Source organism: Gymnoscopelus braueri (assembly GCF_963280865.1).
Source record: "Gymnoscopelus braueri genome assembly, chromosome: 6".
Lineage (NCBI taxonomy): Eukaryota > Metazoa > Chordata > Actinopteri > Myctophiformes > Myctophidae > Gymnoscopelus > Gymnoscopelus braueri.
In genome coordinates, this window is record NC_137607.1 from 12,292,620 (window position 1) to 12,305,786 (window position 13,167).

A 13,167-nucleotide genomic window follows, 5' to 3' on the forward strand; every position below is an offset into this window, starting at 1 on the left:
GTACAGTAGTAGGCTACAGTATATCAAATATATCTGTCAGGATTTTTTTTTACAGTGACTCAAGAACGACAGAATAACTTCTTGGATCAAATGAGGTACGTATGTCACTGCATGTCTAATATCTGTGACCATGAATAGTCACACGTTTTACTTGCGTTACAATTAGTCTTCATGTCTGATGTGACAGTTTAATCCATTTAGACCGGGAACGCTTCAGTGTCCTTTTTAGATTTCTGTGGCTATGCAAAAATAGCAGATCTACAAGCTCGTAGCTCGAACATTTTTGACTCCGATCGGTGCTTCTGGGGGGTCCCTGGAACAACATATTTTGAGATGGGGGTCCGCGGCCAAATACATATAATTTTGGGTGGTCCTTGACATGGAAAAGTTGGAGCACCACTGATATAGCAACGTACTGTTAGGATTTAGAAAACATTTTTAGATAAGTGTTTGGCCGCGGACCCCCATATCAAAATGTTTTGTTCCAGGGACCCCCATGAAGCAAAGATTTGAGTTACAAATGTTCGCTTTAAAAAATATATAACATTCAAAGATTTTCTAAAATGTTCAAGATTTTTCAAAAATAGCAGATCTACAAGCTCATAGCGCGGCACTCGGTGCCGCGCTATGAGCTTGTAGATCTGCTATTTTTTTAATAGCCAAAGAAATCTTAAAATGACACAGACACGTTCCCGGCTTGAATAGGTTAATCTGCACATGTACTGTATGGGCAATCTTAAAACATGTCTTACTGGTATATGAAGGTATGGGTTACATTATCCCAGGTGGCATCCAGCGTCACCTAGAAGTCACACAACATAAAGAACAGCGTGACATCTCAAAGACAGAAGCATATCCCCCGCTTTGGGGCAGAAACCTTGTATCTCCATATATTTATTTGTATTTTTTCCCCCCAAAATATTTTACACATCTTCGTATGACGGTAGTAGCAGCAAAAAAAATGCTGATCTACAAGCTCGCAACACGTCGCATTGCAAATATTCACCTAGAATGGCATTGACAAAAATCATTCTCTCACCAGGTTGACAGTGATTAAAGCTGCACTACTCTATGTAACTTTTGTCTTCTATCCCCGGATTTGAAGCCGTTTTCCTGCAAAAGTGCTGATTTTTTTTTTACCATTGAGATAATAGAGCCTGCCTGCTTGCTCAGGGGATAAATTGAATCTTGACCATCAGGTCAAAATTCTTGTCAGATCCTGTGTCTAGGTGAGACATGACCTTTGACACGATCATAGGAAGAGCAGGGAGACAAAATACAACCACTCCAATTGTATAAGTTATATTGTATTAACATAATCTGCTTTAACACATTGACTACCAAGGAAGTAATATTACGTCATCATGGTGTTTATAGTGATTACGCTAGAGGGCGCTCTTTGCCAACCTATGAATATTGCCTTGACTTCCTCGAGAGAAGGATCCGCCCGGAAATGACGTCATCTAAAACATGTTCACCCCGTCCACTACAATGCTATCAAATTCATACAAAATACATTTATCTCTGATTTATTTTTCCCAGTCTTTGGTGAAAACGAGCTATATTCAACTGTCGATAACTACAGAACGGACGATCGCATCGCACGATTTACATCCGGGTTGATTATTTTTTCCTGTAGATCGTCAAAATGACTCAAAATAAGGTAAAACCGCTGGCAGTGGCGGATCAATTAATTAATTAAGACCTGAGGTTGCGATTCTACAAAATAATGCCTTCTAAATCCTAACAGTTTTTTGAAAAAAATATATGTTACTATGTCAGTTGTTCTCAATCTTTTTCATGTCAAGGACCCCCAAAATGTATTATGTATTTGGCCACGGACCCCCATCTCAAAATATTTTGTTCCAGGGACCCCCCCAGCAGCAAAGATTTTAGTTACAAATGTTTGCTTTAAAAATACATATATTCAAAGATTTGCACACATTTTCACGATTTCTCAAAAATAGCAGATCTACAAGCTCGTGATCTGCTATTTTTGAATAGCCAAAGTGTAAAATAATGCTTTTTAGCTCAAATCAAAAAATGACACAGATGCGTTCCAGGTCTTAAAGGGTTAATTAATTAATACCTGGCAAATTAATGTGTTAAGTGCTATCTGTGGGTTTCTATAACATATTTAACCAAAGGAAAGCATTAACAAAAGCTTGTGACTAAAATAATAACTACATTGGATCCATTCCAACTCAACACAGCTTCTTTTTTTTCTCCATTTCCTGAAAAGTAACTGTATATTTCACATACAAGGTTTCCTCCCGACTATAATGGACTCCACAGGCTCTATACTGTAACTGTACCCAGTGAACAGTGACCGCCACTGAATTACACCCTGCACCGCACTGCTGTCTGCCAGCATCCCATTGGGCATCCTATAGCTACACCTAGAGCGGGAAACGCATCTGTGTCATATTTTAGTAGATTAAAAAAATAGCAGATATACAAGCTCGTAGCGCGGCACTCGGTGCCGCGCTACGAGCTTGTATATCTGCTATTTCTTTAATATCTTGTATATCTGCTATTTTCGAGGAAAAGGAAATCGTGAAAATGTGTGTAAATCTTTGAATATAAATATATTTTTAAAGCATTTTTAACTCAAATATTTGCTGCTGGGGGATTCTGCAAAATGTCTTCTAAATCCTAAAAGTTTTTTTTGAAAAACCTTATGTTGCTATAATCAGTTGTTCTCAAACTTTTTCATGTCAAGGGCCACCCAAAATGATATGTATTTGGGCACGGACCCCCATCTCAAAATATGTTGTTCCAGGGACCCCCCAGAAGCAAAGATTTGAGTTAAACATTTTCACTATTTCACAAATACAGTATATATCCAGATTAAAAATGTTCACGATCAAAACAAAAACAAAAACAGCAGATCTACATGCCCATAGCGCTTGTAGATCTGCTATTTTTGAATAGCCCAAAGAAATCTATAAAATGACACAGATGCGTTCCCGGTCTTAATGGGCTAAAGGAAATCAAACATCGCATTATGATGAAGACGACAGTCGGGGGGGGAAAAAACACGGCTTGTGTGTGTGTGTGTGTGTGTGTGTGTGTGTGTGTGTATGTGTGTGTGCGTGTGAGAGACCATGGTGAGACGTTCCGGGGTCACTGGGGCCACATTTGAATTGTCATTACTTATATCCAACGCCTCCCCGAGGAGCCCGCCCGGCCCGCCCACCCACCCGCCAACCCGGTCCCTGGTCTACCTTGGAGTCTCGTATGAAGCAGTCCAGTCTAATCCATGTCCGCAGGGGGAGCGAGGCGGGCGAGGAGAAGGCCTCATCTCTCCCACTTGTCAGACGCGCCTGAATTATGACATCCCCTGCATGTGAGATATGACACGTCATATATCTCACCACAGGAGAAAGGCTTGTATGCACACACACTCACTCACACACACACACACACACACACACACACACACACACACACACACACACACACACACACACACACACACACAGACACAGACACAGACACGTCGCATGCATGCACGCGCACACGCACGCACACACGCATGCACTCACGCACACACACACACGCGCACGCACGCACGCACGCACACACTCACACACACACACACACACACACACACACACACACACACACACACACACACACACACACACACACACACACACACACACACAGCCCCCTGTGCCTTCATTAATACATCAATAATACACTCTGTCCTGCAAAGTCACCAAACACATCATCGCTCACGGTGACATCACATGACACAGCATTCTGATTCTGATCTGTTTAAAGGTTTCATGACATTCAGTTTTACAACACATTAAAAGTCTTTGTTATGGTCCTTCAAACGTGTATAAAAAGTTTTAACTGAAAATTCCACTCTAGTGAGCCATTGCAGGTGTTTTTCTCTCACATTTCTAAAGCCTTTTCAACTGCAATGAAAAAATAAATATTTGCCTGCGGGTGTCGCTGTTGAGGGATTTTGCCTGTCAATCATCACCTCTGCTCCGCCCCCCCCCCAATGGAAAGGATAGGGGAGGGGAGGGGCGAGGAGGAGAGTGGGCGGGATTAATGGCCTGTGACTTCACTATCCAAGGGCCAATCTCAGATTACTTTTCAGCCTAATTATTCAGAAAACCCCAGACCACAGAAAATCCACTGAATGTTCAAAGTTCAGTTTTTTGGGGCGTAATTGAGGTCATAAAACCCTCCAAAACACTATTTTTTTTTAAAAGTGAAAATGAATGTCATAGAACCTTTAACACAGTGGTTGTCACACATGTTCATGTCAAGGACTCACACATTGCATTTGGACGCGCCGCGGACCCCCCACAGGAAAATATTGTAAACGTTTTTTCGAAATTGTTTATGTTAAGACGTTGACACTTCTGTTTACATTCTCCGTGAATGAAACAGGTGTTGTGACTGGTCGAAAAATATAGTTTCCGGGGGAAATACGTACGACAGAAGTCCCGCCCCCTATAGACACTCTGTGCTTTAGGTCGTGACCAGGCTTTTCACTTCGCTGATGAGTAAAGGCTGGGAACGAGGCCAGGTTTAACAGGTTATCAGGTGGACTCCTCCCCCCCCCCCCGCCCGTCCCCAGGCCACTCACCTTTGTTTGTAAGATGCAACAGAGGAGCCTGGTATTTGTTGTTGGCATCCACGTGGTTGATGATGCCACACAGCCTGCCACTGTTACACCACTCCAACAGGTACATCCACACTGACAGGGTGACACTGAGAGAGAGACAACGACCATTACTGTTACACCACTCCAACAGGTACAGCCATACTGACAGAGTGACACTGAGAGAGATTTTCGACAAAAACTCTAACGAAACATGTTTTTTTCACTTACGAAAATGAAATAAAAACTAAATAAAACTGAGCTATGATGACTAAAACTATGACTGAATATACTGACAATTTCGGTGACAAATAAAAACTAGACTAAAATGTTAGTGAGGGACTAGTGGAGAAGAGATCCAGTCTTCCAACTAAGTCAAGTCATCATGGGTGCGTGCGGGTGTCACAGACCGAAAAGAGCTGATCTACAAGCTCACAACGTGTCGCGCTGCGACGCGTTGTGAGCTTGTAGATCTGCTTGTAGAAGTGAAAATCAGCCATTTCGATGGCATCACATGGCCCATAAACAATTTTACTCGACTAAATCAACTGTACATCTAGTCGACTAAAACTAGACTAAAAGTAAAACATTTCAGATGACTAAAATATGACTAAAACTTAACAAAATGTTATTCAAAAGACTATGACTAAAAAAATCTTAATGCTTCGAAAATAGCACTTATACAAGCTCAAAATGTGTTGCATTGCATCTCGACGTGATGTGTTGTGAGCTTGTAGATTGGCTATTTTCGAATAGTTGATGTATAAAATAGGATTAAAGGACCACTTCAACCAACCCAGGCAGGTTTCTGAACTGTCCACAGCCCTCCGCAGAGTGAGACAAAGATGATACCATAATTATTATATTGAGCATTAGTGATATAATGAAGATAGGTTAAAAGTGGGTGAAGTGGTCCTTTAAAGTGGATACATTATTTTGATACTATATTATTTTGATACTATATTAACAACTTTAGCTGGGGACCCACTGGAACCCCCCCTCAAGGACCCCTAGAGGTCCCCGGACCCCAGTTTAAGAACCACTGCTATACAATACTCTCATGTCTGCTGAAAAGTGGGGGGGAAAAAAACAGCTGACCACACAGTATGGTGGCTGTGGTGAAGCGTGAACAGAATGCGTTGTGAAGCTGTCCATGAAGGCGTCGGTAATGACGGACATGGAAGTGAAAATGAAAAGTGGAGCGAGGCTGGAACAGGAAGCAGTCAGTGACCTGTTCACTGTGACATCAAACCACTGATGCTCACGTAAAAGATCTCCCACATGTCCACCTGATCTACTCACAGTACTACTGGAATAAAATACATAAAAAATATGTACTGTAATATTTAATTGATAAATATGTATTTGGCCGCAGGCCCTCATTAGAAAATATGTTGTGCCAGGGAGAGAAGATTTGTGTGGTTGAACATTTTCTAGATTATTGCACATTTGCAAAAAAAAAGAAGTTTTTTTCAATTTGTTCTGAAAATAGCTGGGGGAAAAAACAACCATTAAAGTGGTTAAACAGATTTTAATGCTGTATTGACTCATGTCGCTGGGGGCCCCCTGGAACCCCCTCAAGGACTCCTCTGGGTCCCCGGACCCCTGTTTTCATTGTCCTGTAGGGGTGACAGTGTCTTTGTTTATCCCCATCATAAATTATTTAATTTAAATGTTTTATTTATTTTTTCAAAATAGGAGGACACGTGTTTCCGTCCGTGCGTGCGTGCGTTTGTGCATGCGTTTGTGCGTGCGTGCGTGTGTGCGTGCGTGCGTGCGTGCGTGTGTGTGTGTGTGCGTGCTATCTTTGTGGGGACCCAAGGGTAATAAAACCAGAGAGCAATGACCTCCTGGGGAAATGTGTCTGATCCCTGTGAGGATGAGGTTAATTGTTTATGATTAGAAAATATATTTATAGATGGGGTTATAATTAGGAAAAGATTCAGGTTGGGGGTTAGAGTTAAGTGTGTGTGTGTGTGTGTGTGTGTGTGTGTGTGTGTGTGTGTGTGTGTGTGTGTGTGTGTGTGTGTGTGTGTGTGTGTGTGTGTGTGTGTGTGTGTGTGTGTGTGTGTGTGTGTGTGTGTGTATGTGTGTGTGTGTGTGTGTGTGTGTGTGTGTGTGTGTGTACGCATATGGGGGACTCAGCTTTTGTCAGAACCAAGCAGTGGTGGAAAAAGCACTCTGATGTAAGACCAGCTGATGTAACATCAACAATTAAATATTTACCCGCACATTGCCAATTTGCACAGTCAAGAGAAAAGTTTGAATGAAGCAACGTGTCGGTCGTGTAGCTGCAGACCTTCCTCAGGTAGCGGCCCCCACAGCTAAAAAATCACACCCAGTGTGAAGTCAGTGGTGCCTTTGATGAGTTCATTATGCGCATGTGTTGCACTCCTGTTTGTGTTTAATTAGTGTAACTGGTTGCATCTTTGTGTTGCAATCAGCTGCAGCTGTTGAGGCCAGACACAAACATGCTGAGGCCGTCCGCAAACATACGGACGGACAGACACACACACACGGTCAAATGTAGGAGTGGTTGGCACCACTCAAAAATCCCCACTACATCACTGGTGACAGCCCTCCCACTCTGTCTGCCAGTGCTGGTCCACTGTTGTGATTTGAGTCGCAGGACTTGGTAGGTGGAGCTGGGAGGGTCATCAGTGCTGATGTGGAGCACCTGGGCCCAGTGCTCTCAGGGCTTCTTTTGCACTTTGACCCTCTTCTCATTAGCTCCTTGCACATTTTGGTTTGGTGAGTGTGTTTGTCTGATTGCATCCATCACCATGTTTACTTTTACACACATCCACTCACCTACACTACCAGTTTGGTTGATTTATCTTCATGTCTTTAATTACATTTCCAATTTATCATGTTTTTAAATTATCCGTGCATCCCTGCATCGAAATCTACAAAGTCGTAAACTCGTATTGATAAATGGACATACTCAAGTAAAGTAACTGTAGGCCTACCTCAAAATTGTACTTAAAGTTATACAGTGCAGGTCCACAAATAACGATTTTTAGCAGCCTCTGCTGGTCATTACCGTCACTGCAGGCCGTTTGTTTTTTCCTCTGTTACCCAGAATTCCATTTGTTTTCACCGGAAGACGGAAGCTTTTCAAAAAGCGTTCTTTTAATTGTTTTATACGATCTGTGGATCGTTTCTCTTAGCCAGTGGAGCTTTAGTTACCGTGAGCTGTGTTTTCTTTTTCTGTTGTTTTTCGACCTTCAAATCATACAATCTCTTAAAATCAGCGTGAGTTTCCCTTTTGTTATTAGCGCGGTAGTTCCTGGCCAAACAAGAAACCAGTGCGGTAGTTCCTGGCCAAACAGGAAACCGGTGCATTTCCTTTTCCGTTTTCCGGCCGGATGACGTCATTTTCGCGGGAAAGGCTCACCGAGCCACCTTTTCAATATAAATTATAATAGAAAAGGCTTTCGGGGGTGAAATTCATGGAGTGGGTGTTGTGAAACTTTTGCCACTCACAAAAGATATACAATTTAACTTTAGTTTTGTTGAAAAAGTTACCTAGTATTACTTTAAGTACAATACTTATGCACTTAGTTACTTTCCACCACAGGATGTAGAGAGGGAGCTCCGAGGAATAAAAGTTTGGGAACCAGTGAGATAGATTCTAGAATAAACCCTGCACTGCATGTAAACACTATGTTTGTTTAACAGTCCCACCTGGGTCTGGTGACAGCCGCCAGGCGCTCTCTCTCCAGGTGTGTGTTGACAAAAGGCTGGAACCTCCTCACCACCCCAAACTGCTCCCCGCTACTCGCCAGCGGGAAAGTCAGCATGTCGACTGTGGCTGTGTGGACGAGACAAAACAACATTAAGATTCACTTACTGTTCAGAACCTGACTTTGAGAATGCCCTCAAACCATAACAAATAAGAAAAACAAACACAATCCCATTATGGTGTGCATTCTCAGTGTGCATTTACCTCTGCAGTGTGTACAAATGGAACCAAAATGGACGGGTTGATTTGGTTCCATTTGTACACTTCTCACAGTTAAACCTGTAATCCAGAACTTATTTTGAACGGATAAGATGTGATTTTTAACTAATATTTATGGTAGATGTTACTGACCCTGGTGTCAGTTAGGACACCAACTAACTGGTTGACAAGTAGTTCTGCCCCAAGCTCATAAGCCCTATATCTCTGCTGGCCAAGCAGGACTTGCCTGTTGGTCGACTGATTGGTAGAAATGCGTGTCTCCCTGGAGTGACCTGATATCTGCCCTAACCTGAATGGTTAGACTGCATACCACATGGGCTCTAATGCCTGACAGTGAGTTCCATTCCAGGCCGGACAGGCCATTTGCTATCTGTCACTCCCCTTCTCTCTATCTTTTTTTGATTTTTTTGATTACATTTTTATCCCACAATTTTGTAACCAGCCTAGGGAGAGCCCAGAACTGAGCTCATGCCTCCTTCAATGCATGAGGAGCTAGCAAGCCGCTTCTTATCGAACACGTTATTTCAACCAGTTCTTTTCCCCTCCATCAGGCTGACCAGGGGGAGGCAGTATAGAGACCAGGATTACTGCATGTTTTTTTGTGAGGGTACCTACCCTAGGAGACACACACGGGGAGAACATGCAAACTCCACACAGAGAGGCCCTTTCGCCAACCCCACCTAGGGTGTGGGCACTGATGACGTGGAGGAGAGAACTCGCCCCCAGCGCCCACAGCGTCCCCGGCGGGAATCGAACCCAGGACCTTCTAGCTGTGAGGCGACAGCGCAACCGACTGCGCCACCCAAGCCCCCAAAATTAAATGTATAAATAAAATACAAATATATAATTTGGTCTCTCATGTGGGAGAGACCAGGGTTTTAATACTGGGTGGGATATTATTTTAGCTATAGAGACCGTTGTGTGACGCTCTAGTACGTGCAAAAAGGGAATGGAATGGATCGGTACAAACAAAGGTGCTTCTTACGAAACAATACCATTTTATTTTATTATCGGTTTTCGATCACAGCATGATGAGACACAGCATCCCCATATGCAACACGTAACACACACTTCTACTTGGGTGGATTTGGTTCCTTCTTGTGGCTTTTGTCGCTTGAAAAAATCTATATTTTGACAACCTGTCTTCATTTTTCATGTTGCAGGTCCCTGGCACTACGATACTTAGGCCATAGTTTTGTACTAGGACAGACACATCTATCACTTTATACAATCCGTCTCACAAACTCAATGCTGATACCTGTGTCTGTTGGCACCTGCAAGACAATGGTGGTGTCATGGAATTCTGGATCAATCAGCAATCGATGAGGCACATAGGAGTCCAGACAATATTCTAGGAGGTGATGTTTTATGCTTTACATACATTAACACTCATGTCAGTGGTTCGGTAGTTCTGCCTCGAGCACAGGGCAGAGATCATAGTTATACTGTAGCTGCCTGAAGGACAAACTGAACCATAACAAGATAGGCTGTACCAAAACAATAGCTATTAGGCCTAGTGGAGACATCTAGACTCTTACAAGCTGTGAAATATCATAATGTATTGTAAAAGTATTATAAGTGATGGTAAAATATAAAGGTTAGATATAAGCAGCCATATAATTTCTTCCTCAGTGGGCTCTGCAGTGCCATGAATACCATATCTCTGTCCGGTGGAAACCTTATTATGTCCAAAACTGTTACTTTTCAGGATTCAAATTCAAAAACATCAAAAGTAGCAAATCTACAAGCTCGAACCGCGGCGCGACATTTCAAGCTTGTAGATCTGCTACTTTTGATGCTTTCGTGTGATGCTGTAGTATGATCAAGTAGGGTGTTAATTTACAGAAAAAACACAAAAAATTAAAGGTATATTCACCCCCAACATTTCTTTTTTTCCTATCGATAAGTCACCCCATGGAGACTTGAATTCATAGATATTGTTTTTGTTTTGTCGCATTCCTAAGCCAATAATTTGAAGACCGGCAGCGGTTCCGGTAGGAGACACAAAGAGTCTCCTTTGTGTCTCCTACCACCAGAACCGCTGCCTACCAGTCCGCTGGTCATCAAATTATTGGCTTAGGAATGCGACAAAAACAAAAAAAATATCCAATTCAAGTCTCCATGCAGGGTGACTAATCGATAGAAAAAAAGCAATTTTTTTGGGGTGAACTATCCCTTTAAAATATGGAGATAAGAGGTTTCTGCCTGACAGCGACGATATGTGTACAGTATGTAGCTTTTAATGGAAAAAGAAATAATCTGATTTGACAGGGTTAGGGTATACGGTCAGTGAGTGTGACGCTGTGTGTGTTAAAGTGTGTGCAGCAGTGTGCGGTGTGATGCCATGCCACAGCGTGGTGGTGAGTGAGGCCTGACCTGACTCGTGTGGACACTGATAGATGGCGTGTGTGGTCAGCCGCCACATCAGCCCAGCGGACCATGAAGGGCACGCCGCGGCGGGTCTGGGGGGACGCTCTGGGACGGGGACGGTCCGCAGCACTTTAGAGTCCCTCCACACGGCCTCGCCGTACGACGAGGCGGAGGAGGAGGAGGAGGATGCCACGTGGACGAGCCACGCGCGGACCGTCACGTTGTGGACGTCCACGACGTGCCTGTTGGAGAAGTCCCGCCGGTACATGACGGATGGCGGGAATTTGAGGAGCACCCGTCGCCACCTGGGGATTAATTGGCAGTGTTGGGAAGAAATACAGATATTTTTGAGTAAAAGTAGCAATACCACAATGTGAAAATACTCTGTTACGTAGTAACAGTAAAAGGCCTGTATTCAAGATTTGACTCGAGTAAAAGTACAAAAGTATTGGCATCAAAATATACTTATGGCTGTTACCAAATGTTTGTGCAGAATGTCCCATTTCACAAGTGTTTTCAAAAGTTTTCAAACGTTTGTCTAATAGCTGATCTACAAGCTCACAATACGTGACCCGTGGTGAGCTTGTAGATCGACTAATTTTAAGTAGATGACGTATAAATTAGGGCTTAAGTGGTTAACGTGTGTTTTGTGATAATAATCTAAATCTACAAAGTAACATGTCAAGTTTTCAAATAATTCTAGAGGAGTAAAAAGTACAGTATTCGCCTCTGAGATGTAGTGAAGTAGAAGCATAAAGTATTGAAAAATGAACATACTAAAGTAAAGTACTAGTACTTAAAGGTTTCATGACATGCTGGTTTTACAAAACATTAAAGTCTTTATCATGGTCCTTCAAACGGCCCTTCAAAAGGCCAATTATAGCACTTTTCTGGGCCTAATTATTCAGAAAACCCCAGACCACAGAACATCCACTGAATGTTCAAATGTTTTTTTTATAATTGAGGTCAGAAAAAAAAAAAGAAAAAAAAAGGATGTCATGAAACCTTTAGGTGCAGTACTTGAGTAAATGTACTTAGTTACTTTCCACCACCAATAATTAACTTGTGTTTTTCCTGGTTAGATAAAGGTTAAATACAATGTTAATTAAAAATGGGGGTGGGATGATATCCCCATCCCCTGGATGCATGGAGATATCATCCCCGTTGGCAGCCTATATGACAGATGGTGGGAATTTGAGGAGCAGCCGTGGGCACCTGGGGACGTGATGGTGTTGATGGGGGCCGCTAATCCATCTGGTCCTGAAGAGGAGCAGCTCTGTCCGGTGGGGCGTGGAACCCACCACCTCCACCGCCGGGCGACACGGCCCCGAGCACCGGTAGCGCACCTCGGCCACACAGCCATCTATCACTTGGTCACAGGCCAAGTCAAACCTGATGAACGCGCCATCACTCATCTGGCTCTGTGCCGGCTGTCCCTGGATGACATGATGGAATGGGAAAGAATTTAACTTTGACTTTAAATGAAAACTATTAAAAATGCGGAATACAATCTGTCGATTAATTAGACCAGTCATTAAAGACCTAATGCAGTTAATTGTGGAGGGTTGTCTGTTGCTCTGATAGACAATTATTGCGAAGTCTCAATAGTCAGAGAAAATGTAAGGTTTAGTGTGAGGTTAGGGTTAGTAATAATGCATTCTGTCAGACCAATAGTACTTCAGAGTAATGACAATCATTACTCAGACAATTAGCATGACACCTAATGTTTTACAATATTAGCCTATATTTACATTTTTTCATTTCAGTTTTTTGAAAACTTTCTTTGTTATCTAATCATAAATCAAAATATCTGTCTATTTTACAAATATTACCAATGTAAATAAGGCTATTACAGGCCTCGAAATACAGCATACACAGTTTAAAACGTGTCTACTGTGGATGCATTGTGAGCTTGTAGATCTGCTATTTTTTAAATCAAACAGTTCCTTACCATCATCATTAGAACTGCAGAAATAGCACATCCTACCACGGTGGAGCAAGGCATCCTCATTGTGCAGTCTAGACACCACACTGTATGTTATTCTCTAGAGTATACAGTTCACCTTTTTAAATTAAACTTTCCCTTTAAACTTCATAATTAACCCATTGGACGTATAAAAGGAGATAAGGAATAATCTATGCCCTGTGGATAAACTTACACTGACCCAGATCTCTCTCTCTCTCTCTCTCTCTTTCTCTCTCTCTC

At 42.5% G+C, this 13,167-nt stretch overlaps 1 protein-coding gene across 1 annotated transcript in view; it reads right to left on the reverse strand.

Moving 5' to 3' along the window:
* The window catches only part of LOC308086244 (protein sel-1 homolog 3), a 35,686-nt gene extending 22,519 nt beyond the window's left edge, over positions 1-13,167 (reverse strand). Inside the window, exons 1-7 of the mRNA XM_080429704.1 lie at positions 12,913-13,167; positions 12,177-12,397; positions 10,968-11,266; positions 8,315-8,441; positions 4,613-4,737; positions 3,228-3,343; positions 753-802 (exon numbers count right to left, since the gene is read on the reverse strand). Coding sequence (XP_080285830.1) covers positions 753-802; positions 3,228-3,343; positions 4,613-4,737; positions 8,315-8,441; positions 10,968-11,266; positions 12,177-12,397; positions 12,913-12,972 — 998 coding nt within the window. The 5' untranslated portion in view covers positions 12,973-13,167. The remainder of the gene's footprint in view (positions 1-752; positions 803-3,227; positions 3,344-4,612; positions 4,738-8,314; positions 8,442-10,967; positions 11,267-12,176; positions 12,398-12,912) is intronic.